Below are 24,039 nucleotides of genomic sequence, written 5' to 3' on the forward strand. Positions count from 1 at the left end.
CTGTGAGATTCCCTGCTTGAGGCGACAGGTGCTGGCCTCATTTAGCTGGCCGCACCCAGAAAGAGAGCCCACTTAGGCAGGCTTCCTGGGGCAGCTGTGGCCAGGCCGGGGGCATAGTGGGGCCCCTCCAGGTCTGGGATGGAGAGACAGTGGTGGCTAGCGCTGGGCAGCCCACCTCAGAGGCTCAGCACCCTGCAGCTTCTCTGCAGACACAGGCGAAGCCAAGGCCACCAGCGGCTGCTGGCCATGAGGCCCATGTCCTGTGAGAAAGGTGGACAGGGGCCACTGCCACAGAGGTGGGGTCCACAGTCAACGTACTGCAAAGCGGTCAGTACCCCAAGGGGCCGAGAGCCTAGAGGCCTTGGGAGGAGGCGACACCCCTGCCACGCCCCGTCCTGCCCTGGTGCCCCATGATCTGCTCATGTGTGTGACCTGCCGTGAGTGTGCATGCGCGTGGCCTGCTGCGTGCTTGTGTGACCCACCTGTGTGCGTGCGGAGGTGTCCCTGTGGCAGCCAGGGCCTGGAGAAGGCCTTGTCGCACAGGGGCACCTGCAGGGCGGTGCGTGGGGGCAGATGTGCACTCTGAGGGCACCCAGGCCGCTGTGCTCCTTGTCACAGCGTCTGCAGAGGAAGCGACGTGGGCCGTGGACTGCCAAGCCCACCAGCCAGGGGCTGGAGGGGCCCTTTTGAGCCCCGGCAGTCTGTCCATCTGAGCCCAGGGTCAGCGGCCACCTTGCGGGCGGTGGGGGTTGGCTGTCCTTGAGGTGCAGGCTGGGGATCCAGCCGGCCAGGGGGTCCGCCTGGGGCACTTCCAGGATGTCTGGCCCAGAGGGGCCCTGAGCACCATTGCTCCGGGAGACTCGGGTGATTGAGGAAGGCGACACCATCCCACACTGGGTCGCTGGGCACAGAGGAGGCCCCCTTGTCCAGGAGGAAGTGCGGCCAGCCTCCAGCAGGTGACACAGCACTCCGGGCCGTCTGGGGGGCGGGAGAGACGGTTGCTGAAGCCCCTGCCCAAGCCTGCAGACGTGGGCTCTCCCTGATGTGCCACTGGGAGGCCCCAGAGACCGGCACACCCCGTCTGGCAGCTGAGAGAGGCCCACTCCGAGGGTCCCCGTCCCATCCCTCCACGCCATCTCTGCCCCGCACGGCTGCGAGCAAACGGCAGCCGTCCTGCAGCAGGGCGACAGGCTGTGCTGGCTGGACGTGTCGCGGCGGCCAGCCCAGAACAGAGCACGACTCTTGCAAGTGGACAACCAAAGCGATAGAAGACATGTGGGGCCGGAGTGCTAGCACAGCAGGGAGGGTGTTTGCCTTCATGTGGCCGACCCAGGTTTGATCCCCGGCACCCCACACGGTCCCTGAGCACCAGCAGGAGTGATTCCTGCATGCAGAGCCAGGAACAACCCCTGAATATTGCTGAGCGTGACCCAAAATGCCAAAAAAATGCTTAAAAGTACACAGAGGACCATGACAGACACCCCCAAAGTAGACGTGTGAATGTCAATTATCACAGGACAAGAGATGCCACCAGGACGTGGAAAGGCAGGTCATAGCCCTCTGAGGCCCTCATGTCACAGACACCAGAATGATTTGAATTAAAGCAAGAAATGGCACGGTCCGGGGGCCTGCCCAGAGGCAGGGCATAGGCCCCGCACAGACCATCCTCCCCTGTGCATGCCGGCTGAGGCCTAAAGCAGTAGACAGCAAAGATGATTCCATTAGTGTGGAGAAACTCCCAGGAGGCGGACACGCGGCCGCCCCTGCTCCCTCAGCCCCCCACGGTCACCCCCACCTCCCAACAGCAGCCTGGGTGAGCTGGTGCCCTGCCGACATACAGCAGCTCAGAGCGGGCACCGGGGCGGCTCGGTGCTTCTGTGTAATACCTGCGCCACCCTGCCGTGTTGGCCTGAAGCCGGCCTCCCAGGCCAGTCCGCGCCCACCTGATCCTGAGTGCACACCAAGCCCCCTGGGTGACTCAGGGGCTCCTCTCACACCTGGAGTTGAAGGGCAGGCCCGGAGTTCCCGGGTGGCCACCTCCAGGCCCAGCGGAGGGCTGTGCCCCATCACCCCGTCCTGGCAGTCAGGTGGCGTCTGAGCAGACCAGGAGGCCCAGGCAGCTCTGCGTGCTCACATGGGACTCAAGCGTCCCTGCCCAGCGAGGATGGCAGGAGTGGGCAGTCGTCTCCTCCTGAGCTGCCCCTCCGCCAGCTGTCCTGAGGCCACCCTTCGCAGGGCAGGACAGGGCAGGGCAGGGCAGCTGCCTGGGCCCCCAGCCTCCTGCACAAGCCGAACGAGGGGTGGCCAGAAAGAGCAGTCCAGGGAATGGACGGGGCCCCCGCGAGCTGGCCGGACAGCACCTGGGGCTGGTGTCCCCTCGCCCTACCTCTCCGCGTGTCCAGCCGGGGGCTGGGGGCGCGGGGCCTGGAGTGCGTCTTCACCAGGAAGGGGCGGGGCTCGGCTCCCAGTGCTCCCCGCATCCTCCAGGTGGCCCGCGCCCTCGCCGGCAGGTGCGGCTGGGTCAGGCTCATTAGCATAGCGAGCCGGCTTGGCCAATCGGCGCCCGGCGTGGGCGGGGCGCGCCGCCGGCCACGCCCCACAGGTGCAGGCCGCCGCAGGGGTCCCCCTGGGGCCTGGGAGGGCACTGCAGGCTGTGTGGGAGCCCTCCCCAGGGCCACACTAGGGGTGCTCGGGGTCACTCCTGGCTGTGCTAGGGGAACCCCAGCCCGGTCAGCTGTGAGCTGGGCACCTGCCCACCCGCTGTCTTCTTTGGCCCAGACAGGCAGGACAGGGGGAGGGTGCTTGCCTTGCATGTGGCCAACCCAGGTTCGACCCCTAGCACCCCAGATGGCCCCCCAAAAGGAACAGATAAGAAAGGAGCCTTCTATTTAAACTCCCAGATACTAGGGCAAACTCCCAGGCTCAGCGGTGCTGGGCTCCAGGACCAGGTGCCGAACAGGCCCAGGGCCCTGGGGGGGGGGGGGGGGGGGGGGGGCGCGTTCCCTGGGAGAGCTGCGTCTGGGGCACACGGCATTCGAGGGAGGGCCCCAGAGGTGGGTTCGAGGGTCTTAAAAGCCTCAGCGATCTGGGGAGCAAGTGGGCCTGGCTCCCAAACGTGCCAAGGAGTCTCGCGGGCCTCAGGGGCGGTGGGAAGCGTGTGGTCCGGCTGTCCCCAGACCTGCCACCCAGTGCCTGCACCAGCAGGCACCACACAGAGCGGACCAGGCACAGCTGCTCAGAAACGCTTTATTTTGTTTTTTTAAAGAAGCGATACTGGATGCTGTGACCCATATGAGCTCGGAGTGGCTTTCGGGCCCCTGCCCCCGCCTGCGCCCCCGTTCGCCCGAGGGGTGGCGGCGGGGTGGGGGGCAGCCTCCTGGGCTCGGCTCAGCCACAGCGACTCAGTGGATCCTTCTTTTTAAAAATATAATTTTGTAAATGTTCCATAAAAATACTCTAAGTTCTAATCAAACACGGACAGCCGTCTCCGCCCGGAACCGGGAGACCAGGGCGCTGGCTGGCGGGAAAGTGCGAAGTGGCGAGGCCACAGGAGCCTCACGCGGGCACGGAGGACAGGCGTGAGCTGGCCCGCATCTCTGGCTGTCCCTGCGGGAGATCCCCACACCAAGCACCGAGGAGACTCAGCCCGGCGGGCGCCTCTCTCCTGCCAGGGGCTCGGACCCCTGGCTGCGCCCAACCGAGGGGCGAAGGTGGCGGTGGTCCTTCAGTTCTCCGAGAGGGACAAGGCCAGGGCGGCCTGGAAGGCGGCCTCCTCGTCGATGCTGTAGTCCTGGGGACGGGAGCGGGCGCGTCACCCCCGAGCAGCCCCGGCCAGACCCCCGGCGTGGGCCAGCCTGCGCGACCGCCCGGCAGACCGCGGGGACCACCCACCACGAAGGTGTCGTAGGAGAACTTGTGCCGGTGGAGCAGGTGCTGCAGGAAGTTGGCGCTCTTGTAGCTGGGGTCCCCCCAGGGCATGGCCGAGCAGACGGGGCACACCTGCACAGAGGGCGCAGGCTGGGACCGGGCCTGGGCTGCGGGCGCCCCGGGCAGCCGGCCTGACGCCTCCCGCCCGCTCACCACGCGGTTGGGGTCGCTGCGGTGATTGTCCACGCAGTGGCGCAGCAGCGCCTGCTGGTCCAGGTTGCGGGCGCCGCAGTAGGGGCAGGTGAAGGTGGACCTGTTGGGGACGGCGCTGGGGCGGGTGGGGGGTGAGCAGGGCCGCCGGGGCCCGCCCGCCCTGCCGGGGAAGGGCCCCGCGTCCCAGAGGGTGCCTACCTGGGGATGGGCTGGGACGTGGGCACCACGGGGGCGAACTTGGGGCAGCTGGCCATCTGCTCCTGGGTCTTGGCGCAGGAGGCTGCGTGCACCCTCATCTTGGCCAGCGCCACCTGGGAAGGGGGGCGGGCTGCAGGAGGCAGGCGGGGCAGGGGCCCGGGGCGAGCGGGCGGGCGGGCGGGCGGGGAGGGGCCGGGAGAGCAGGGGCGCGGACGGCGAGGGACGTTCTGGGAGGGTCTGCGGGGCCCCGAGCCAGCAGGGGACAGCGCGGCGGCCGACTTCTCGTCCCCGGGGCCCGGGGGGCAGCGGCGCACTAGGCCCGTCCCGTGCGCCGCGACCGACCCCAGAGCGGCGGGGAGGTGGGGGGCGCTGGCGGGGCAGGGAGGTGCCGCCCCTGTCCCCTGGGGGCACCTTTTTGTTGCAGCCCCGGCAGGGCGCCTTGTAGGCCGAGAGCTGCTTCTCCACGTGGGCAGCCTTGTCCACCTTCTTGGGGTCGAAGGGCAGGCGGCAGAGTGGGCACAGAGGGGACGTCACCTGCAGGCACGGCTGGAGGCACTCCCCGCAGAACCTGGGGGCGGGGGCACTGAGCCGCCGAGGGCCTCCGGGCCGCCCCCGGCGGGTCCACCCGAGCCCGGCTTTCCTCCGCTCGGCAGGGCCGAGGTGGGCGCCGCGACCCCCGGCTGCCCCGCCCGCGGGCGCCCGCCTCTGCCCCCAGGGGCGCCGCTGCCGCGGGGGGCGGGCCGCAGCTGCCCCGCGCCCCGCGGCGGCTCCCGGGCCGGGGGGCGGGCGGGGGGCCGTGTCCGGAGCGCCCGCCGGGGGGGGCGGCCACTCACGTGTGTCCGCAGCCGCCGATGGCCACGGGCCGGTGGTAGACCTCCAGGCAGATGGGGCAGCTGAACTGCGCCTCCAGTCCGCCGTCGCCGCCCGCGGGCCCGCCCGGCGGCGCGCGCTGCTGCGCCGAGGCCACCAGGCTGCGGAACATCGCCATCCCGGGCGCCGCCGCCGCCGCCCCGGCCCGTCCAGTCCCGGCCCGGCCCGGCCCGGCCCGGCCCGCGCGTCACGGCCGCGACGGCGCCGCGCCGACGTCACGCGCGCGCCGGCGCCGCGGTGACGTGGGGCGCGCCGGTGACGTCACGCGCGCCGCCGCCGCCGCCGCCGCCTGGGCCGCCCGCGCCATGTGCCAGGCGGGCGAGGACTACGCGGAGCCGGTGGGCGAGGGCGCGGCGCCCGCGCGGCCCGGGTAAGCGCGGGGTCCGGGCGGGGCCCGGCGGGGGCCCGGGGGCGGGCGCGGCGGGCGCGGCGAGCGCGGCTCCTGCTGTCTCGGCAGCCGCGCGCGGAGCTGCGCCAGGTGCGAGGCCGGCCGGCCGGTGGTGGCCCTGCGCGCGGGCGGCGCCTTCTGCAGGTGAGCGGGGGTCCCGGGCGGGCGGGCGGGGCCGAGGCCGCCCCACCTCCAGCCCGGCCCGGCTCACGGCGCGCCCCCCGCAGGGCCTGCTTCCGCGCCCACTACACCCACAAGTTCCGAGCTGTGCTGGGCAAGAACCGCCTCGTCTTCCCGGGAGAGAAGGTCGGCGACCCCCGCCCCGCCCGGGCGGTGTGGGGGCTCCCCGGGGCGCGCCCCGAGCGCCGCCTCCCTCCTCCTCCTCCTCCGCAGGTGCTGCTGGCGTGGTCCGGCGGGGCTTCCTCCAGCTCCCTGGTGTGGCAGGTGCTCGAGGTGCGTCCGCCGCCCGTCCCGGCGGGGCGGGCGCTCGGGGCCGGCGGGACCCTCTCCGGGCACCGACCCCGCCTCGCCCCCCGCTCTCCCCGCAGGGCCTGAGTCGGGAGTCCGCGAAGAGGCTGCGCTTCGTGCCGGGGGTGGTGTTCGTGGACGGTACGAACGAACGTGGGGTGGGTGGCTCCCGTGGGTGCTCGGCGCGGGCCGACTGCACGAGTGCGTGAAGGGTCGGACCCCCGCCCCAGGAGCGCCTGTCAACCCTCTGTGGGGGTCTCCATGGGCTCACCCCGTTTCCTGCCCGCCCACAGAGGCCGCAGCCTGTGGCCAGAGCCCGGAGGCGCGCGTGCAGACGCTAGCCCAGGTGAAGCGCTTCCTGGACGGCATCCCCTGGCCCAGCCACACCGTGGCCTTGGAAGAGGTGCGTGGCCTGTGGCTGGGCTGCCTGGGAGGTCCTGTGGCCTGTGCCTCCAGCCCTGCCTCTGCCCCCAGGTCTTCCGCCTGCCGCCGTCCGTGCTGCGACACGCGGACCAGGAGCCGCCGGGGCCACGGGAGGCGTACAAGGCGGCTGTGGACAGTTTCCTCCAGCGGCAGTGGGCTGGGGGGACTGAGGCAGGCCCCGGTGCAGCCCCCAGGGAGGAGCCCCCCGACCAGGCCAGGCTGCCCCCGGCCGCCCAGACGGAGGCCCTGTGCAGGCTGTTTGACTCGGTGGCAACGCTGACGGCCAAGGAGGAGCTTCTGCAGACGCTGCGGTGAGTCCCCAGCGTCCCCCTCCTCCCGCCCCGGGGCCTCCGCCAAGCCTGCCTGCTATCCCCACAGGACCCACCTGATCCTGCACGTGGCCCGGACCCACGGCTACTCCAAGGTGATGATGGGGGACAGCTGCACGCGCCTGGCCATACGCCTCATGACCGGCCTGGCGCTCGGCAGAGGGGCCTTCCTCGCCTGGGACACGGTAGGCGGCGGGGGCAGGCCCCCACCCCAGGCGGGCTGCGGGGCTGGGTCCTGAGTGTCCTGTCCGCAGGCCTTCTCCGACGAGCGCTATGGGGACGTGGTGGTGGTGCGGCCCCTGCGGGAGCACACGCTCAAGGAGGTGGCCTTCTACAACCGTCTCTTCGCCGTGCCCACCGTGTTCACCCCCGCCATCAGCACCAAGGTGCGTGCAGCCCCGTGTGTGTCCTGCGCTGGGTGCGGCGTGGGCCGGGCCCTCCGTAATCCCGTTTGACCCTTGGCCTCAGGCCCTGGAGAAGGGCAGCGTCCACCGGCTGGTGGAGAACTTCTTGCTGGAGCTGCAAGCGTGGTTCCCCTCCACGGTCAGCACCGTGTACCGGTGAGCGCCGGGCACTGCGGGGGAAGGGGGTCGTGCCCAGAGCCGTGATCTGTGACGCAGCCCGGGCCCCCAGGACCAGCGAGAAGCTGCTCAAGGCCCCAAAGGACGAAAGTGCTGCCCCACGCTGCCTGCTCTGCCTGTGCGCGCTGGATGTGGACCCAGCAGGTGGGCCTGGCTGGCCAGCCGGGAGGGACGGGTGGTCCTGCCCTGCCCCCGCTCATATGTCCCGCCCTTGCAGACAGTGCCACGGCCTTCGGGGCGCAGACCTTGCGTCTTTCCCAGCCACTTCCCCTCGGACCGGCCAGCTGCTCGCCGGGGATGGGCAGTGCCCAGGGCTGCTGCTGGGAGTCTGGGCCCTGTGAGAGGTGAGTGCTGCTGGGCAGGGACAGGGACCCTGCGGCCCCGCGCCGGGTGGAGGGCTCACGCCAGCCCGTCCCGTCCACTCCACAGAAGCCATGCCGGGGCCCAGCTCCTGGAGCAGCTGTGTTACAGCTGTCGGGTGACTATGAAGGACCTGGTGAGTGACCCAGAGTGAGGAGGGGTGCTGTAGGTGGTCCTCCTCTCACCTTCGCCCTCGCCCCCAGCCTTCCCTGGACCCGCTGCCGCCCTACATCCTGGCCGAGGCCCAGCTCCGGAGTCAGAAGTGTCAGTGCTCAGGGAGTCCTGTGGGGGGCCCAGCGCCTGGCCCCACCGGGCAACCCCCCTGCGGGGCCGGAGCCGCCCAGGAGACTCAGGCGCCTGTGCCGGAGCCCGCCGCAGGGGACAGCTAAAACCCACCAGGGCCGGGCCTGGGCGAGAGTGTTTATAAATAAAGTTTTTAATTAGAAAACGTTACAGTACGTGTGGGCAGGCCGGCGCCCTAGTCCCTCTCGCGCGTCCACTTGATCATGGTCTCGGGCGAGCGGTACAGGAAGATGAGCTTGGCGTAGAGCTCCTCCTCCAGCTGCAGCTCCCGCGTCTCCCGCACCAGGAAGATGTCCTGGCACAGCTTGAGGATGCGGTCCACGCAGGGCAGCTCCTCGAACATGATGGAGTGCGAGATCTCGCTGAAGAAGCCGCGCACGAACTTGCCGATCACCAGTACGATGGACACGTAGAGCCCCATGATCCTGCAGGAGCGGGCGGTGGGTGCTGGGCCCTGCCCTGCCCACGCCCCGCCTGCCTGCCCACCTGTGCCCGCACTCACCCGTAGCCCGCCAGGAAGCCGAGGCTGGGCGGGCTGACCTTGTCGCTGAAGATGACCATGGGCAGCAGGTTGCAGTGGGCCTGGCAGTCCTGCAGCTCGATGAGCCACCACTCCAGGAAGCCGGCCGCGCCCGTGCCCACGCGCTCCCTGCGCAGCTGGATGCGCACGCCCAGGTAGTCGGCCTCCTCGTCTGCGGGCACAGGAGCTTGCCTCAGCTGCGCCCCCGCCCAGCCCGCGGCCGGCCCCCTCCCCGCACAACTCACTGGGCTGCAGCTGCTTCACGGGGTTGGCTTCGGGCCCGTTGGGGGCGCGGATGTACTTGGGGAAGAGGTTGGGGATGACCCTGCGGGAGGTCGGCCACTCAGACCCAGCCCGGCCCCTCCCGGCCCTCCCGCCAGGCCACCCGCACCACTCACACAGACTGGTCCGAGGTGCCCTCGAGCAGACTGGCCAGCTGCCGCCGCGCAGTGCTGTTGGGCGCCAGCCCCAGGGTGTGCTTCTCATTGGTGTACTCCACTGAGCCCCCCTTGGCCAGGTCCCGCTGGAAGTTCCAGGTGAAGCGCAGGGTGATGTCGGCCGTCCCGTTGTCCAGCTCCCGCTTCATCTGGGCCCGGCTCGGGGGGCTGATGCGCCAGAGCGCCCCGGAGCTGCCTTCGATGTACGCGGTCACGATGTCCTCCGGGCTGTACTGGCTGATGAACTGCATGGCCAGCTGTGGGTGCGGGCGGCGGGCGGGCCTCAGTGGACGGGCCCACCCGGCGTCCCCTCCACCTGCAGCTCGGGGGTCTGCTCACCGGGTGAGGGTCGAACTGGCGGGACAGCTCGTCGTAGTCGTGCTGGGTGAAGGGCGTGATGGACGGCTGCTGGGCGCTCATGGTGAACAGGGGCTGCGGGGCGGCCACAGCGCTGGGGGCTGGCCGGGAGCTGGGGGGCCCAGCCCACCTCGCAGCCCGCCTCGCGCTCTCCCCGCCCACCTCCGGCCCCGCCCCCGCGCACCTCGTAGCCCCCCAGCTTGAGGGTGACGGTGACGTCGATGGGCTGGTTGACCACGCCCACGACGGAGCGCACCAGGGACATGAAGAGCAGCGGGAACCAGATGATGCCCACCAGGAAGACGATGATGAGGCCGCCCATGCCGTACTTGACGATCTTCTTCTTTTTCTGCCCTTTGGGCTGCGGGTATTTCTGCAGGGCACACGGGGTCAACCCTGCCCGGCTGCTCCCCGAGGTCTGAGCTCAGCGCTCGGCCCCTTAAGCGGGGCTAGACCGCGCTGCCCATCACCGTCAGGGCATCCGTGTGTGGCTCCGCTGCCCAGCACACGGGACAGCACTGAGCTCCGGCAGGCGTGGAGAAAGCTCGATTATATGCCAGTGGTCGTGTTCAGGGAGGTTACTGGCGCACAGCCCACCTGGCTCACACCCCGCTGAAGACCACACAGGGCCCCCGAGCCCACCAGCAGTGGTCCCTGAGCAGGGCAGGGAGTGGCCCCCCAACAAAGCTCAAAGCCCCAACTCGTGAGAGGCACGAGCAATGCTTGCCACCCCAGGCCACGCGCAACATGCAGAAATGAGCCCGAGACAGGGGCCAGCGTCCAGTGTGTTGAGAACGCGACCCTGAAAGACTGGCCAGGTGACGAGCCGATGCCACGGTGGCGGCAGCGTGTCCTGTGCTAGCCGTGCGGTTGGCACTGATGCCCACCTTCTCGGTCTCCCGGCTGCACTTGATGATGAAGATGTTGGCGTAGATGTCCTCCACACACATCCAGTTGGGCAGGGACAGGGTGGTGTCCGTCCACACCCAGTCCATGACAGCCCGCAGTTCCACCAGGAAGGGCACCAGCCGGAACCTGTGGGCCGGCACCATCAGGGCCCCAAGCTCCACTGGCCAGCTCCGCGCCCAGGGGGCCCCACTCACCCCTGAAAGAGGAAGAGGTTCAGGTGGTTGTACTTCTTGGTGAGGAAGTTGCCGAGGATGCGGGTGGGGTACCCGCAGCGGATCTGGTAGGCCGACAGGGCAAAGTAGATGCACTTGACGAAGTACCAGAGCTGGGCGACCGCGTTCTGGCTGAACATCCTGCGGGCGGAGGCAGAGGGCCGGTCAGGGTGGCTGGGCGGCTGGTGCCCTGCCCCCCGGCGCCTGCGCAGCCCACCTCTCGGTGACGGCGGGCAGGATGAAGAACATCCACAGGTGGATGGCCAGCACCAGGACCACCTGGAAGGCCAGCTTGCCCAGCACCGTCTTGCGCAGGTACAGGGCCCGGTCCACCACCATCGTCCCGAACTGGATGAGCAGCATGACCAGGAAGGCCTCGGGCACCTGGTCGTCCGACAGTGACGAGGTGATGTCTGTGGCCGCCGAGTGTTTCTGCGGGCGAGAGCAGGCTCAGGGGGCTGCCGGGCACCAGGCGCCGGGCCCGGCCCTCCCACCCCCACTCCACTCACCCCGAAGGCCCAGAAGCCAAAGATGATGATGATGAAGTCCACCACGTCAGCCAGGAACATGAGCGCGTACACGTCTGTGGCAGCGCGGTACTTGGTGTGCAGGACGTCCTGGAAGAACCGCCGCAGAGGCAGGTAGATGCCCTGAGCCCTGTGGGGGCGGCAGGTCAGTCGGGCGTCAGCAGGCGGCTGGTCAGCACGGGCATCCCACTGCCCTCCCGGCCCCTCGCGGCGGGACCTGGTGGGACTCACAGGGACAGGCAGCAGTGCTTCAGCCAGACCCCGGCTGCCCGCACTCGGTCCTGGGGGCGCCGTCTCTTCCCTGTCTCCGCAACCTCAGCTTCCTCCTCCTCCTCCTCCTCCTCCTCCTCCTCCTCCTCGCCCTCCATACCTGGGAGAGAGTGTCCACTGGGACTCCAGCAGGCGGGAGCCCACCGGTCCCCACCCACTCCGGGCCCTGCCCTGGACATCTAGCAAGGCCAGCAGCCCCCGGGACTCAGTGGCTGAGGAGTCTCTGTACCAGTGACAGCAGGCATCGGGGACTTTGGGCCCCCCGCCTGCTTCCTGAAGCGCAGGTGCTTCGCGTCCTGGCCGGGGGGCTCGCCCGCGGGTCCGTCCCAGGCCGCTTCCTCGGTGCTGCCCTCGATGCGGCCCTCGGCATCTTCGGGCTCCTGCTGGGACCCCAGCAGGGCCCCCAACTCAGGCTGAGCCTCCTTCCGTCCGCTGCCCCCGTCTCCTTCCTTGGCAAGTGGATCCTCGTAGTCCCAGAGCCCGTAGCACTGCGAGGACAGGGCAGTGAGGGGGGGCCTGGTGCCGGGGGGCCCGCCCGGCAGCCCGCGCCTCACCAGCAGTTGGGAGCGGTGGAAGAACAGCGCCATGAGCTGCACCAGGTCGTACTTGATGTAGCTGTCCGTCTTCTCCAGCCCCAGGATGCGAGGCGGGAAATACGGCTTGTTCTCGTACCGCCGCAGCACCGTGTGGCTGTTCCAGGGGAAGAAGCCGAACTGGAACAGGTACTTGGTGACCACAGTGACCTGCGGGGACAGCGGTCAACCTGACCCAGCTGCAGTGGCAGGGCCCCAGCCCCCGGGGGCACCCGCCAGCCCACCTCGGTGAAGACAATGGCCGTCATCCAGAAGCGCTTGCTGGGCCGCGGGATGGACAGCATGGCCCACAGGAAGATGAGCACGGGCAGGAGCAGGGACACAGCCGAGGCAGTGACCATGTGGTTGAGGATGATGATGAAGTAGCAGAGCAGCTCCGAGTGGGCGGCCACACACTGGTAGAGGGCACTCAGCAGCCGCAGCGCCCGGCCCTGCCCCTCTGAGAACCGCTCGGCCTCGTCCAGCTCGGGGAAGTGCAGGCGCCTGCAGGGGCAGTCACAGAGCGGGCTGCCCCGGGCTGCCCTGCCCACCCTGCCCGCCCCCGCCCCTCAGGGCCCCAGGCTGCTCCCCCTGCAGTGGCCATCTCCGCAAACCTGTCCAGGAGCAGCTCGCTGGCCGTGCGTGTGCGGGCCCGGGGGCCGGGCACCACCTCTTCGCTGCTGCTGCGGGTGTTGGCGCTGGAGCTCAGGGGGCTGCCCGTGACGTCAGTCAGGCTGCTCAGCGGCTCCTCGGCCCCCAGCCCACTGCGGAGAGGACGGTCACGGTGCTGCCCGGCGCCGCCACCGGCCGAAGGGCCAAGGGCGGCACACTCACCTGGACGTGGTGCTGGGCGCCTCGGGGGCTTCGGAGCGCCCGGGCGGTGGAGTGTCGGCCGCGCTCCCATACAGCCCGTCCAGCACGTCCCAGTGCACGTCCTCGCCCTGCAGGCACGCGGGGTGCTGAGGGCAGTCCCGCCCCGCTGTGACCGCCCCCACCCAGCAGCCGGCCCGCGCGCTCACCTGCTGCAGCCGCTGGGCCAGCGCGTAGCGCTCCGCGCGCAGCACGTCGCTCATGGCGCGGTGGTGGCGGGTGAAGGCCAGCAGCCAGCGCGTGAGCCCGTCCAGCAGCGCCTGGCCCAGCACCCAAAGGAACTGCACGGTGCTCAGAACCCGCTGCACCACGTGGCTGCGTCCTAGGGGCAAGCAGGCTGCAGGAGCCCCTCACCTGCGCGGCCCCGCCCAGCCGAGGCCCCGCCCCTGGCGCAGACCGCCCCGCCCACCAGACAGACCACGCCCCTGATGCGAGCGGCCCCGCCCACCGGAGACCGCCCCTGGCACGGACCGCCCCGCCCACCGGAGGCCACGCCCCTGGCACGGATCTCCCCGCCCACCAAAGGCTGACCACGCCCCTGATGCGAGCGGCCCCGCCCACCGGAGACTGCCCCTGGCACGGACCGCCCCGCCCACCAGAGGCCACGCCCCTGGCACGGATCTCCCCGCCCACCAAAGGCTGACCACGCCCCTGATACGAGCCGCCCCGCCCACTGGAGACCACGCCCCCGACGCAAGCTGTCCCGCCCACCAAAGGCCCCGCCCACGCACCTGCCACCGGCTCCTCCTCCTCCTCCTCCTCCTCCTCCTCGGGCTCCAGCTCCTGGCCAGGGAGGCCTGTAGGCACAGCTGCGCTCAGCCCCAGCCCTGCAGACCCCGCCGGGCCCCCACCGCCCACTCACCTGTGGGCAGCTGCTCAGCCTGCTCCTGCCGCCGCCGCTGCCGCAGCACGGTCTGGGCGTTGGTCATCCACGCCTGGTAGGCCATCTGCGGGGAGAGCCCGGTGAGCCGCGCCCGGTCAGCGGCGGAGGCCCCTCCAGCGCCTGTCCCCCTCCCCGTGTCCTGAGCCCCGTGGGGCAGGCGCCCCCGCAGAGCTCCCTGCCTAGTCCAGCCACACTGGACGTCAGTGCCGGGAGCCCCTCACAGCCCCGGCTGTTTCACTGCGTGTTGGGCCCCCCACACCCCCACCCTGCCGGCTGGCTCCGGGCCTGCACGTGGTGCGGGGTTGTCATACACCAACCGTGCAATGAACGAGCATCAGCTGCATACAGGCCAGTGCCTCAGCCCGTCCCCAGCAACACTGAGCACCCCAGCCAAGAGTCACCCTGAGCGTCACCCCAAGTGATGGCCCCAACCATCATCCCTGAGCGTCATCCCTGACCAACTGCCACCCACGACCACAGGCGAGGGCTGCGGCTGTGTCAGGGTCAAGGGCAGGGGTGTCCTGGCCAGCACCCAGCGCAGCCCCCCGCCGCACACCTGAAAGGCACTCTGCGTGGCCGGCCTGGCGTCCTCTGCTGGGGCCTCCTCCTCCTCCTCGCTGTCGGACTCGAACAGGAAGTAGTCCCCAGAGTGGATGACTGTGGACAGGGGTGCTCAGCACCAGCCGCCCACCCAGGAGCTCCTCAGAGGCACCCCCCCCCCCAGCAGCGCAGGGGCTGGGCGGGGCTGGCAGCACAGACGAGACCGAGCAGAGCAGCAGGAGACAGGACGGACGACGGAGGGACAGTGCCGTGTGGCCCCACCCTCCATCGCGCGGGGCTGGGGGTGGCCCCGGGGAGGAGGGCCCAGGCCTGAGGTACCTGTGGCGTGGTCCAGCCAGGGCCGCCACCACTGACCCTGTGGCGGGGAGGTGCCCCCTGGACTGTCGAGGCCTGCGGAGGGGCAGGGAGCCGTGAGGGGCGGGGAGGCACGCCACGGCGGCGACACGGCTGGCGGTGGCGGCAGCAGCGAGCTCCCCCGCTCCCCCTCGCTCACCAGGCGCCTGGCGGGGGCCCTGCCTGTGCTTCTCCTGCTTGGCTCGGATCCGCTCCATCCTGCGGAGGCATGGGGGTTGCTGAGGGCCGGGCGGCGGGCGGGGACCCCGGGTGTCCGCCGGGAGGCACCTACTGTCTCTTCAGCTGGGCCAGGGACTTCTCCTCGGCCTTGCGGTGCTGGTCGATGCTTTTGAGGTTGGCAGCGTTGTAGAGGGCGAAGCCCCTGCGGGGAGGGGACCGTGAGGCTGCGCCCGCTGCCACCGCCCGCCCCGCACACCGCCGGCGGCTCACCTGGAGGCCAGGCGGGCGCTGGCCCGGAGCTCGGCCCGGACGTGCAGGAAGTAGCGGCTGAGGAAGACGCGGCGCTGCAGCAGCAGAGACAGGAAGCACACGCTGTCCCACAGCACGCCCGCCTCCTCCACGGGCAGCACGCAGTCCTGGTCGCGGGCCCGCATGGCCTGGGCTGCGGGCAGACGGACGCGCAACCTGGGGGTCAGGGTGCAGGCGGGGGCGCAGGAGCCCTGGGCCACGCCCGCCCACTGGCCGGCCGACTCACGGTCGTAGTAGCCCTTGACCGTGCACACCAGGCTGAAGAGCTGGATGACCCAGCAGAAGCTGCTCTGCATCTGCTCCACGAACACGCAGGCCAGGAGCTGCGGGGGGGGGGGGGGGGGGGGGGGGAGGGCTCAGCAGGCCTCGGCAGGGCGGGGGCCGCGGTGGGGGCCCAGCAGGGCCTCGGGCAGGGCGGGGGCCGCGTGTGGGGGCCCAGCAGGGCCTCGGGCAGGGCGGGGGCCGCGTGTGGGGGCCCAGCGGGGCCTCGGGCAGGGCGGGGGCCGCGTGTGGGGGCCCAGCGGGGCCTCGGGCAGGGCGGGGGCCGCGTGTGGGGGCCCAGCGGGGCCTCGGGCAGGGCGGGGGGCCTTGTGTGGGGGCCCAGCGGGGCCTCGGGCAGGGCGGGGGCCGCGGTGGGGGCCCAGCAGGGCCTCGGGCAGGGCGGGGGCCGCGGTGGGGGCCCAGCGGGGCCTCGGGCAGGGCGGGGGCCGCGTGTGGGGGCCCAGCAGGGCCTCGGGCAGGGCGGGGGCCGCGGTGGGGGCTCAGCGGGGCCTTGTGCAGGGCGGGGGCCATGTGTGAGGACCCAGCAGGGCCTCGGGCAGGGCGGGGCCGCGTGTCGGGGGCCGCCGTAGCTCACCGACAGCATGTTCTTGGAGATGATGACGGTGACGTTGTACAGGATGAGGCAGTCCCACAGCACCAGGCGTGCCTGCGTCTCCTTCTGCAGCAGGGAGGTGCCGAAGAGCAGCAGGTAGAAGCACGCCAGCAGGTAGCCCAGCCCGAAGACGCTGATGCGGGTGGCGCCCGTGACGAACACCACCACCAGCACCAGCCAGAAGAGGTAGCGGAACACGGCCACCTTCAGCATGTCCAGGTAGGACCTGCCACGGCCAGGGGGCAGCGTGAGGCTGGGTGGGAGCGGCCCCTGCCCCCCCCAGCCCTGCCCTCCCGTGGCGGCCCAGCACCTGCAGTGGATGAAGTTGGGGACGGGGTTGGGCTCCCGCGGCAGAGACTCCAGGTGGTCCGTGTTGGGGCCGGCCACCCGCTGCCACTCCTCGGTGTGCTCGGCCAGGAACACCTGGCGCTGCTGGCAGGCGCAGAGCAGCAGGAGGAAGTCACCTGCAGACAGGCCACGGCACTGCGCCCGGGTCCTCGCCACGCTGGGCGCCCCCCGCCCGCCGCCACCCGAGCCGGGGGACTCACTGATGAGGTTGGTGGAGTTGGGGGCCCGGAAGAAGTCGGGCAGGTACAGCCACTTGATGAGGGCCGAGTTCATGGGGATGGCTCGGCTCCAGCGCCAGGGGTAGTCTGCAGGGGCGACACCAGCGCCCGACTGGATCTCACCCCGCCCCTGCCCCAGCCCCCGAGAACACAGCCCCACCCCCCAATGCTCGCAGCAGTGCTCACAGCCACAGCTCACACCCACGCTCAGGAGCGAACTGCCCCAGGCAGGCCTCGAGTTCATCAGAATTTTTTCTTTCTTAGCTTTTTGGGCCCCTGGTGCTGCTCAGAGACCACCCATCGCCCTGTTCTTGGCGCCCCAGTGCTACCGGGGGCATATGCAATTCGAGGGGTCAGACCTGGGGGGGCGGACCCCACACGGCCTCACTGGCCCCTCAAACTTCAGTCTTGAGCATACACTGCCCAGCCCCAGGGGCCGCATGGTGGCCAGGAAAACGTGGCAGGCACAGACAGTGCCCACACGCCATGCCCCGTGCCCCCCCACAGAGCCCGGACACCCCGCTGGGGAGAGCCGGGAGAGCGTCGGGGAGGCCCCGCCTGACCCTCAATGCGGGTGGAGGTGTCGGTAGGTGCCCCTGGCTCCAGGCACACCCAGGGCACTGCCCAGCTCTGCCAGGTGACCGCCACCCACTTACCAATGCACAGGGCGGGGGGGATGCCCAGGCACAGCAGGTATTGGTACAGCAGGAAGAGTGTCAGGAAGAGGCAGTAGCTGGGCCACAGGCGGGCGATGGCACTGCGGCACCGGCGGGTGAGGATGGCCACCAGCCAGCAGCCGTGCAGGATGACCATGAAGTTCATGCGCTGCCCGATCACGTTCACAGCCATCAGGAAGCAGATCTGGGGGCAGGGGAGGGGGCTGGTGAGACTCCTCCGCCAGGACGCGTGGACACCCCCGGCCCCTGCGGGGGCCCGCCCAGGGCTGACCCCCCTCACCTCCAGACCAAACTTGTAGAAGAAGAAGTTGACGAAGTACTTGAGGCAGCTGAGCAGATCGCGGTCCAGGTACTGGTGGGTGCCGTCCACGCACACGGCCTGGGCGGGCAGCGGGCTCTGCTGGTGCTGCCTGCGGTGGTGCTCCTGGCGCCGGTACACGATGGCCTCGAACACCAACAGCATCAGGATCTGGAGGTGGTTCTGGAGAGCGCACCGGGCTCAGCGGCCCCCACACATGACCCTGCCCGCCCGCCGGCCCGGCCCAGCTGCGCCCGCTCACCTGGATGTAGCCCAAGTTGGGGAAGCCCTTCCGCACCCCAAACCAGTTGGCGGGGTCCACGGGCGCCCGGTACAGCAGGGACTGGCCGATCTCTGCCTCCTGCAGGTTGGTGCTGTTGGCGAAGGGCTGTGGGCGGCCGGGCATCAGTGCCAGCAGGGAGGGCCAGCCAGGGCACTGTCCCCCCCCCCCCCCCGCCCTGGCCCGCAGCGCCCGGCACCTGGGTGCAGTTGCTGGAGTACTCGTGGGGGTTGACCACCCGGAGCTGGTACAGCATCTTGCAGACGATGACGATGCAGGTCCAGACGGTGGCCAGGCAGGAGGCCATGGGCCGGAAGCGGGGGTAGGGCAGCGCAAAGGCCCAGAGCAGCACCAGCAGCAGGTTCATCACCGACACCTGCGTGGGCGAGTGGGGGCTGTGGCGGGCGCGGCCTCGGCGGTCCCCGTGGCACTGGGTGGCGGCGGCAGCCGCGGCACTCACCTCCTTCAGGGCCACCCACACGGTGTACAGAGCCACCAGCTTAAAGACGTGCAGCTCCAGCAACCTCCACAGGAAACCCTGGACCCGCTGGTGCACATCCGAGAAGCGGTCAGCCAGGTCCAGCAGGCGCTCGGCCACCAGGCCCCACTTGTTGGCTGGGGCAGGGGTGGGGGTGGGTGAGCAAGAGAGACCGCCCAGGTGGGGCCTCTGCAGCCCAGGCAGCACCCACAGGCCACGTCCCCTGGGGCTGGCTCACCTTCTGCCGCCTGCGGGGGCCCCTCCGCGCTCAGGCCCTCGTCCCTGGCGGCCTGCGGGGGCCCCTCCGCGCTCAGGCCCTCGTCCCCGGCGGCCTCCTCCTCCTCCTGCAGCAGCAGTGGCGTCCTGCTCACCCCGTCCTGCCTGAGACAGGCCCCCCAAGCGTCACTTGCCACCTGCACTCCGCAGCCGGCCCGGGCACTGCTCAGGACGCTCGGCCACTGCCCCCGAGGGCGCACCTGTGAGCCCAGCGCGGCAGGTGGGCACGAGTGGGTGAGGGCGCTCGCTGCAGGTCGGTCAGCTGCATGAAGGGCCGGTGGAAGTAGTGCAGCTGCAGGATGCAGGCCAGCAGGAAGAAGCCGGGGATGAGGATGCTCGAGAAGAGCTCGGACACGCTGAACTGCTCCAGGCCCAGGTCCCCCAGCCTGCAGTGGGCAGGGCAGCGGTCAGCGAGGCCGGCCCCCCGCCCCCTCCTCGCCCCCCGCCGCGCACTCACTGCTCGTCCGTGAAGCCCGTGAGGTTGCGCCAGTAGGCGGGGAAGTCCTGGAACTGGAAGGTGTAGACGGCCGTGAGCACCAGCATGGTGTAGGCCACCACCAGCCACCAGAAGGCCTGCAGCAGCCGGCGCCACAGGCTGTAGTAGACCTGCGAGGCGGAGGGTCAGCGCGGGCGGGCGGGCGGCAGGGCCCCCCCGCCTGCCCGCCCGCCGCGCCCCCACCTGGAAGAGGGTGAGGCAGAGCAGGAAGAGGAACATGTAGACGATCTTGTAGACCACCAGGCGGCCGGCGAAGCTGACCACCACGAACATGCCGGCGCACACGTAGATCCAGTAGCGCGCGTAGAGGCCCGAGACCAGGGCGCCCAGGCTGTGGAGCAGCGTGCGGGTGTGCGGGGGCTCTGCGGGCGAGGCGGGTCAGAGCATGGGGCTTCCCACCGCGCCCCCCCCCGGCCGGCCCGCACTCACCTGGCTCGGCCACGGTCACCTCGCTGAGTGCGGCGGGCGGCCCCGCCCTCCGCAGCAGCTTCTCGGTCACGAACTGGCGCAGCAGCAGCCAGAAGGTCAGCAGGTACAGCAGCTGGGGGCAGGGGTCGCGAGGGGTCGCGAGGGGTCGCGAGGGGTCGCGAGGGCGCCGGGCCGCCCGCAGCCCCCGGGACGCACGCACGGGCCCGGACTCACCATGGCGCCCAGGTCCAGGCAGGGGTAGCGCGTGTGCTCCAGGCCCAGCTGGCGCAGGCTGACGGGGCCCAGCTGGGCGGGCAGCTCCGGCCGCAGGTCCAGGGCCCACACGTAGCGCAGCCCGCAGAGCGCCAGCCCGTAGAGCACGATGAAGGGCGAGCACAGCATGGCCAGCTGGTGGCGGCTGCGCACCGTCCAGATGGCGCAGGCCCAGAGCAGCAGCACGAAGGTCAGCCAGCTGTGGTAGGTGATGCTCCACACCTGCGGCGGCACGCCACCCGTCACACGCCGCACGCGGCGCGCCCGACCGCACGGCCCCACGGCTCACGCGGCTGCAGACGCCCGTGCAGGCGCGGCACACGCCCAGCCACGTGTCGTGCACACACACACACACACACGTGCACATCCAGGCTCACACGCACACTCACGCACACACGCCGACATGCATGCACACGTTCACATGCACACGTTCACATACACACATGCACACACATGTTCACACACGCTCAGTTCACATGCACACATGTACACACGCTCACATGCACGCACATACACATGTGTGCACACACGCTCACATGCACACACAAACACATGCGTACATGCACGCTCACATGCATACAAGTACACACATGCGCACACACACTCACATGCACACAGACATGCGCACACACGTTCACATGCACACGTTCACATACCCACACATGCTCACACACGCACGCTCGTGTACACACACATGTTCACACACTGCTCACATGTACACACTCACATGCACGCACATACATATGCGCGCACACACATGCACACACATAAACACATGCACACATGCACGCTCACATGCACACAAGTACACACATGCTCACACACGCTCACATGCACACACACTGACATGCGCACACACATGCACATGCTCACACACATACACGCTCACATGCACACACGTGCTCACTCAGCTCACATGCAGACGCACATGCACACATGCACACTCACATGCACACATACACACATGTGCACACACACAGCTCACATGCACACAAATGCGCACATGCACACACATACACATGCGCACACACGCTCACATGCACACTCACGTACACACATGTACACATACGTGCACACACGCTCAGCTCATATGCACACATGTACACACGCTCACATGCACACACATACTCACACATACGCACGCACATGCACACACATAAACACACGCACATGCACACATGCATACATACACGCACGCTCACATGCACACACGCACACTTGCATGCTCATATGCACATACATGTGCACACATGCTCAGCTCACATGCACACACGTAAACACGCACACGCGCGCACATGCACACATACACATGTGCACATATGCTCACACGCTCAGCTCACATGTACAAACGCTCACACATACGCTCACACATGCACACACAAACGCGCACACATACACGCTCACATGCACACACGTAGACACATGCTCACGCATACGCTCAAATGCGCAACTATCTTCACACGCACACACCCGCACGCACACCTCACATGCACGCAGGCTCCTGCCGGCTGACAGCTGGCAGGAGACGCACCATCATGGCGATGAGGGCGCTCACGTAGCTCTGGTCCATGATGAAGTGGCCCAAACCGTGCAGAGGGGAGGATTCTCGTGGCTCGGCCTGACTGCGGCGCCCTGAGGGGGTGGACAGCCAGCAGTCAGTCCAGGCCCGAGCTCCTGAAGGTTCGGGGCGTGGGGGGAAGCACCAGGGACCACCGCTGGGGACCGTGGCGGGGACAGCGCTGGGGCGGGAGGCCCCGCGTCCAGCAGGGGGCAGCAGAGCCCCACACTCACAGGGGCTGGGCCGCGCGGGGCTGCGGCCAGTCAGGTCGTGCACGGTGCAGTGGTCAGCTTCGGCGGCCTGCAGGCAAGAGGGGCTGAGCCGCCGGCGAGCAGGGGCGCCCAGCCCCCACTCGGGACAGGCCCACCTACCTCGGCACTGTGCTCCTTGCCCCGGGCGGCGTCGGGCTGGCCCCGGAGCCCCTGGTCCAGCTCGGTCAGCTCCACCTCCCGCGGGCGCCCACTTCTCCCGCCCTTGCCCTGCGGGACAGAGAGGGGCTGGCAGCGCTCGGGGGCGCCCTCGGGGCTTTCGCGGGAGCGCGGGGGGCCGTGGGCGCGCACCTGGCGGGGCGGAGGGCGCAGCCTGGGCAGGGTGGCCAGGGCATAGCCGAGCAGCAGCAGCACCCCGGGGCTCACGTAGACTGGCCAGTCGTGGTGGGTGTTGAGGAGCAGGGCGTGGGGGCCGGAGCAGTTGGGGGGCGCCACGATGTCCTTCAGCCCGAGCACCCTGCGGGGGAGGGGCGCGTGTGGGCGGGGCGGGGGTCTGCGGGTGGGCGGGGTCTGCGGGGTCTGTGGGTCTCACCTGGCCCAGAGGCTGGCGGGGGGCAGCAGCTGCTGGGCGAAGGCCGTCTGGTAGAGGTAGAGGCAGATGAGGTGGCCGGCGCTGAAGCAGCCCAGCGTGACGGCCAGCACGCTGAAGGCCAGCGCCCCGAGCGGGAGGTGGCAGGCCCACCAGGAGCACAGGCCCAGGAAGGCAAGGAAGTAGACGCCAGAGAGCGCTGAAGGATGCACGATGCCTGCGGGCAGGGGCGGTCAGCCAGGCGCTTGCCCGCGGGCACCTGGGGCGCCCGTCCCTGCCCGCGTACCTGCCAGTGCCAGCAGCAAGATGGCCAGGGCCCGGCCGGCGGCCACCAGCAGCCAGTGGGCTGTGACCCGGAACCGGGCGGCCAGGCGGGATTTCCGCTTGGGGGCCGGCGTGGACGCTCCTGGCGGCCCGGCTGTGCAGTGGGCATCTGCCTCCCTCTCATCCTGCTGAGAGGACGCAGGGACGGTCAGACGCCCGCCTCGCCCACCACGTGGGTCTGCTGGGCGGAGGGAGAGTCCACAGAGCCCCGCCTGGACCCCAGCGTGAACCAGAACAGAGGCTGAGTGGCCCGAGGGAGCCCCGGTCACTGCTGGCCTCTCCGTGTCCCTCTGGCCGCCCTAGCTGTCAGGCTGGTACGGCCCCCGAAGGGCCTGAGCACACTTCGGCCCATGCACACGTGTGTACACACATGTGACACGCATACACGTGTGTGCACCCCAACACCCATGGACACCCTCAGTTTGCGGCTGAAGCCTGTGTTGGCCAGTGCCTGTCCAATCGCGGTGGGTCCCCCCCGTCGTCTGCTCTGGGTTGAGCGATCAGACCCAGCCCCTCCAGGCCCCGCAGAAATGTCCCTGGACACCCAGAGGGGTTGGTCGGGACACGCCATGAACTCCTTGAGGGTGCCCATGCCCACGCTGGCCCCAGGCACCCGTCTGCATGCCCGCGCCCTCCTTCCCCAGCTCCTCACCGGCTCCCGAGGGCGCGGGCCCCGCCGGGCTGCCCGCGAGAGGCGTGCGCAAAGGCCCAGGCATACAGCCGCCACCACCAGGACGCCCAGGTCGGGACCCACCAGCCGGACAGCGTTGGGGATGTCCTTCAGGTCCAGCCTGGGGAAGGGGCTGGTGCTCGCAGAGGCCCCGGGCAGGCACCCCCACCCACCATGCGGGCCTTTGGGGGCCTCCCCGGGGCCTGCCTCTGGCTGGGCGCTCTTACCTCGTGACCCCCACGTGCCGGGAGAGACTCTCCCAGGGGCCGCCTGTGGAGAGAGGTATGAGGAGCTGGGCGTGCACACCCACGGCCCTACCTGACCGCGGGGGTGGCCACAGCCCTCCTGGACTCGGGGGCCTGAGCGTGCGGGGCCCACCCTGGGGTGACCGAGAAGGGCCGGGGCACCGCCACTGATGTGGGCCCCAGCGGCCGGCCGGGGGGGTCTCCCTGGCTCTGGGGCCCCACGCGCTGCTCCCAGCCCCCAACTCACAGCTGGGACCCAGCAGCTGGTCCAGGTGCGGCAGGACATGCAGGCAGATCTGGAAGGCCACGTGGGCTGCCAGGAAGAGGCAGCTGAAGGCCAGCAGGGCCCGGAGGAAGCGGCTGGTGTGACCTGCGGGCACAGCGGGGTGAGGCCAGCAGGCCTGTGGCCATCCCGTCCCCTTGAGGACCCCATGCGGGGCAGGCGGGGACTCACCTCGCAGGCCACGCCGCGACGGGCCGGGCACCCAGGGCAGCAGCAGCAGGAAGAGCAGGTACACCAGCGACAGTGCGTTGAAGCGGGCCAGGCAGGCTGCAGGCACGGCACAGGGTGCTGAGCTGGCCGCCCTCGCGCGCGTCCCACCCCCGCCTCACCCGACTCTTGCCCCTGCGTGTCCTGTGGCCCAGACCGGAAGCTCAGGACACGTGGACGGTGCAGGACAGGGCAGAACTGCCTCCCTGCCGCTGTGGCAGCCCACCGCCCTGTGGAAGGAGGCCCACCGAGGGGCTGGAGCCGCCGCGGAGAGGGAGGGCATGTGCCTGGCACACGGCCAGCCCAGCTCGCTCCCCGGCATCCCACTTGCTCCCCTGAGGACCATCGGAAGTGATTCCTGAGCACAGGCCCAGAAACCACCTGAGCA

The 24,039-nt window shown here is 70.0% G+C and overlaps 3 protein-coding genes across 4 annotated transcripts in view; 1 reads left to right on the forward strand and 2 right to left on the reverse strand.

Moving 5' to 3' along the window:
• Positions 1–3,230: 3,230 nt before the first annotated feature.
• The window catches only part of RNF166 (ring finger protein 166), a 40,878-nt gene continuing 20,069 nt past the window's right edge, over positions 3,231–24,039 (reverse strand). Inside the window, exons 2-7 of one of the 2 annotated variants that reach the window (XM_056135589.1) lie at positions 5,112–5,271; positions 4,690–4,846; positions 4,279–4,391; positions 4,081–4,195; positions 3,892–3,999; positions 3,231–3,790 (exon numbers count right to left, since the gene is read on the reverse strand). In XM_056135589.1, coding sequence (XP_055991564.1) covers positions 3,725–3,790; positions 3,892–3,999; positions 4,081–4,195; positions 4,279–4,391; positions 4,690–4,846; positions 5,112–5,266 — 714 coding nt within the window. In that variant the 5' untranslated portion in view covers positions 5,267–5,271 and the 3' untranslated portion in view covers positions 3,231–3,724. Of the gene's footprint in view, positions 3,791–3,891; positions 4,000–4,080; positions 4,196–4,278; positions 4,392–4,689; positions 4,847–5,111; positions 5,272–24,039 lie in introns of those variants that run through there. The other variant, XM_056135590.1, reaches the window with a different exon arrangement.
• CTU2 (cytosolic thiouridylase subunit 2) lies at positions 5,417–8,144 on the forward strand. Its single transcript, XM_056135586.1, has 14 exons — positions 5,417–5,518; positions 5,606–5,680; positions 5,764–5,842; positions 5,930–5,989; positions 6,085–6,145; positions 6,298–6,407; positions 6,479–6,738; positions 6,806–6,941; positions 7,011–7,142; positions 7,225–7,316; positions 7,390–7,481; positions 7,555–7,681; positions 7,767–7,833; positions 7,901–8,144. Exons 1-14 carry the CDS (start codon positions 5,454–5,456, stop codon positions 8,084–8,086), a joined length of 1,542 nt encoding a protein of 513 aa, XP_055991561.1. The 5' UTR covers positions 5,417–5,453; the 3' UTR covers positions 8,087–8,144.
• Positions 7,999–24,039, reverse strand: part of PIEZO1 (piezo type mechanosensitive ion channel component 1) — a 28,080-nt gene continuing 12,039 nt past the window's right edge. Inside the window, exons 4-52 of the mRNA XM_056136154.1 lie at positions 23,616–23,711; positions 23,409–23,531; positions 23,144–23,186; positions 22,899–23,037; positions 22,209–22,374; positions 21,926–22,139; positions 21,685–21,850; positions 21,496–21,603; positions 21,358–21,424; positions 21,098–21,198; positions 19,528–19,788; positions 19,315–19,426; positions 19,069–19,247; positions 18,847–18,995; positions 18,590–18,775; positions 18,352–18,494; positions 18,096–18,250; positions 17,835–18,011; positions 17,618–17,743; positions 17,338–17,538; positions 17,037–17,241; positions 16,363–16,467; positions 16,125–16,278; positions 15,797–16,040; positions 15,167–15,263; positions 14,902–15,073; positions 14,744–14,833; positions 14,612–14,670; positions 14,437–14,508; positions 14,114–14,214; positions 13,537–13,621; positions 13,406–13,471; positions 12,824–12,996; positions 12,639–12,745; positions 12,419–12,568; positions 12,050–12,308; positions 11,787–11,975; positions 11,462–11,720; positions 11,194–11,332; positions 10,945–11,092; positions 10,653–10,867; positions 10,418–10,576; positions 10,202–10,349; positions 9,499–9,687; positions 9,297–9,389; positions 8,919–9,214; positions 8,766–8,845; positions 8,503–8,692; positions 7,999–8,425 (exon numbers count right to left, since the gene is read on the reverse strand). Of these exons, the coding sequence (XP_055992129.1) occupies positions 8,176–8,425; positions 8,503–8,692; positions 8,766–8,845; positions 8,919–9,214; positions 9,297–9,389; positions 9,499–9,687; positions 10,202–10,349; positions 10,418–10,576; positions 10,653–10,867; positions 10,945–11,092; positions 11,194–11,332; positions 11,462–11,720; positions 11,787–11,975; positions 12,050–12,308; positions 12,419–12,568; positions 12,639–12,745; positions 12,824–12,996; positions 13,406–13,471; positions 13,537–13,621; positions 14,114–14,214; positions 14,437–14,508; positions 14,612–14,670; positions 14,744–14,833; positions 14,902–15,073; positions 15,167–15,263; positions 15,797–16,040; positions 16,125–16,278; positions 16,363–16,467; positions 17,037–17,241; positions 17,338–17,538; positions 17,618–17,743; positions 17,835–18,011; positions 18,096–18,250; positions 18,352–18,494; positions 18,590–18,775; positions 18,847–18,995; positions 19,069–19,247; positions 19,315–19,426; positions 19,528–19,788; positions 21,098–21,198; positions 21,358–21,424; positions 21,496–21,603; positions 21,685–21,850; positions 21,926–22,139; positions 22,209–22,374; positions 22,899–23,037; positions 23,144–23,186; positions 23,409–23,531; positions 23,616–23,711 (7,406 nt within the window). The 3' untranslated portion in view covers positions 7,999–8,175. The remainder of the gene's footprint in view (positions 8,426–8,502; positions 8,693–8,765; positions 8,846–8,918; positions 9,215–9,296; positions 9,390–9,498; positions 9,688–10,201; positions 10,350–10,417; positions 10,577–10,652; positions 10,868–10,944; positions 11,093–11,193; positions 11,333–11,461; positions 11,721–11,786; positions 11,976–12,049; positions 12,309–12,418; positions 12,569–12,638; positions 12,746–12,823; positions 12,997–13,405; positions 13,472–13,536; positions 13,622–14,113; positions 14,215–14,436; positions 14,509–14,611; positions 14,671–14,743; positions 14,834–14,901; positions 15,074–15,166; positions 15,264–15,796; positions 16,041–16,124; positions 16,279–16,362; positions 16,468–17,036; positions 17,242–17,337; positions 17,539–17,617; positions 17,744–17,834; positions 18,012–18,095; positions 18,251–18,351; positions 18,495–18,589; positions 18,776–18,846; positions 18,996–19,068; positions 19,248–19,314; positions 19,427–19,527; positions 19,789–21,097; positions 21,199–21,357; positions 21,425–21,495; positions 21,604–21,684; positions 21,851–21,925; positions 22,140–22,208; positions 22,375–22,898; positions 23,038–23,143; positions 23,187–23,408; positions 23,532–23,615; positions 23,712–24,039) is intronic.

The sequence above is a fragment of the Sorex fumeus genome, unplaced genomic scaffold (assembly GCF_029834395.1).
Source record: "Sorex fumeus unplaced genomic scaffold, SorFum_2.1 ptg000122l, whole genome shotgun sequence".
NCBI classification, from domain to species: domain Eukaryota; kingdom Metazoa; phylum Chordata; class Mammalia; order Eulipotyphla; family Soricidae; genus Sorex; species Sorex fumeus.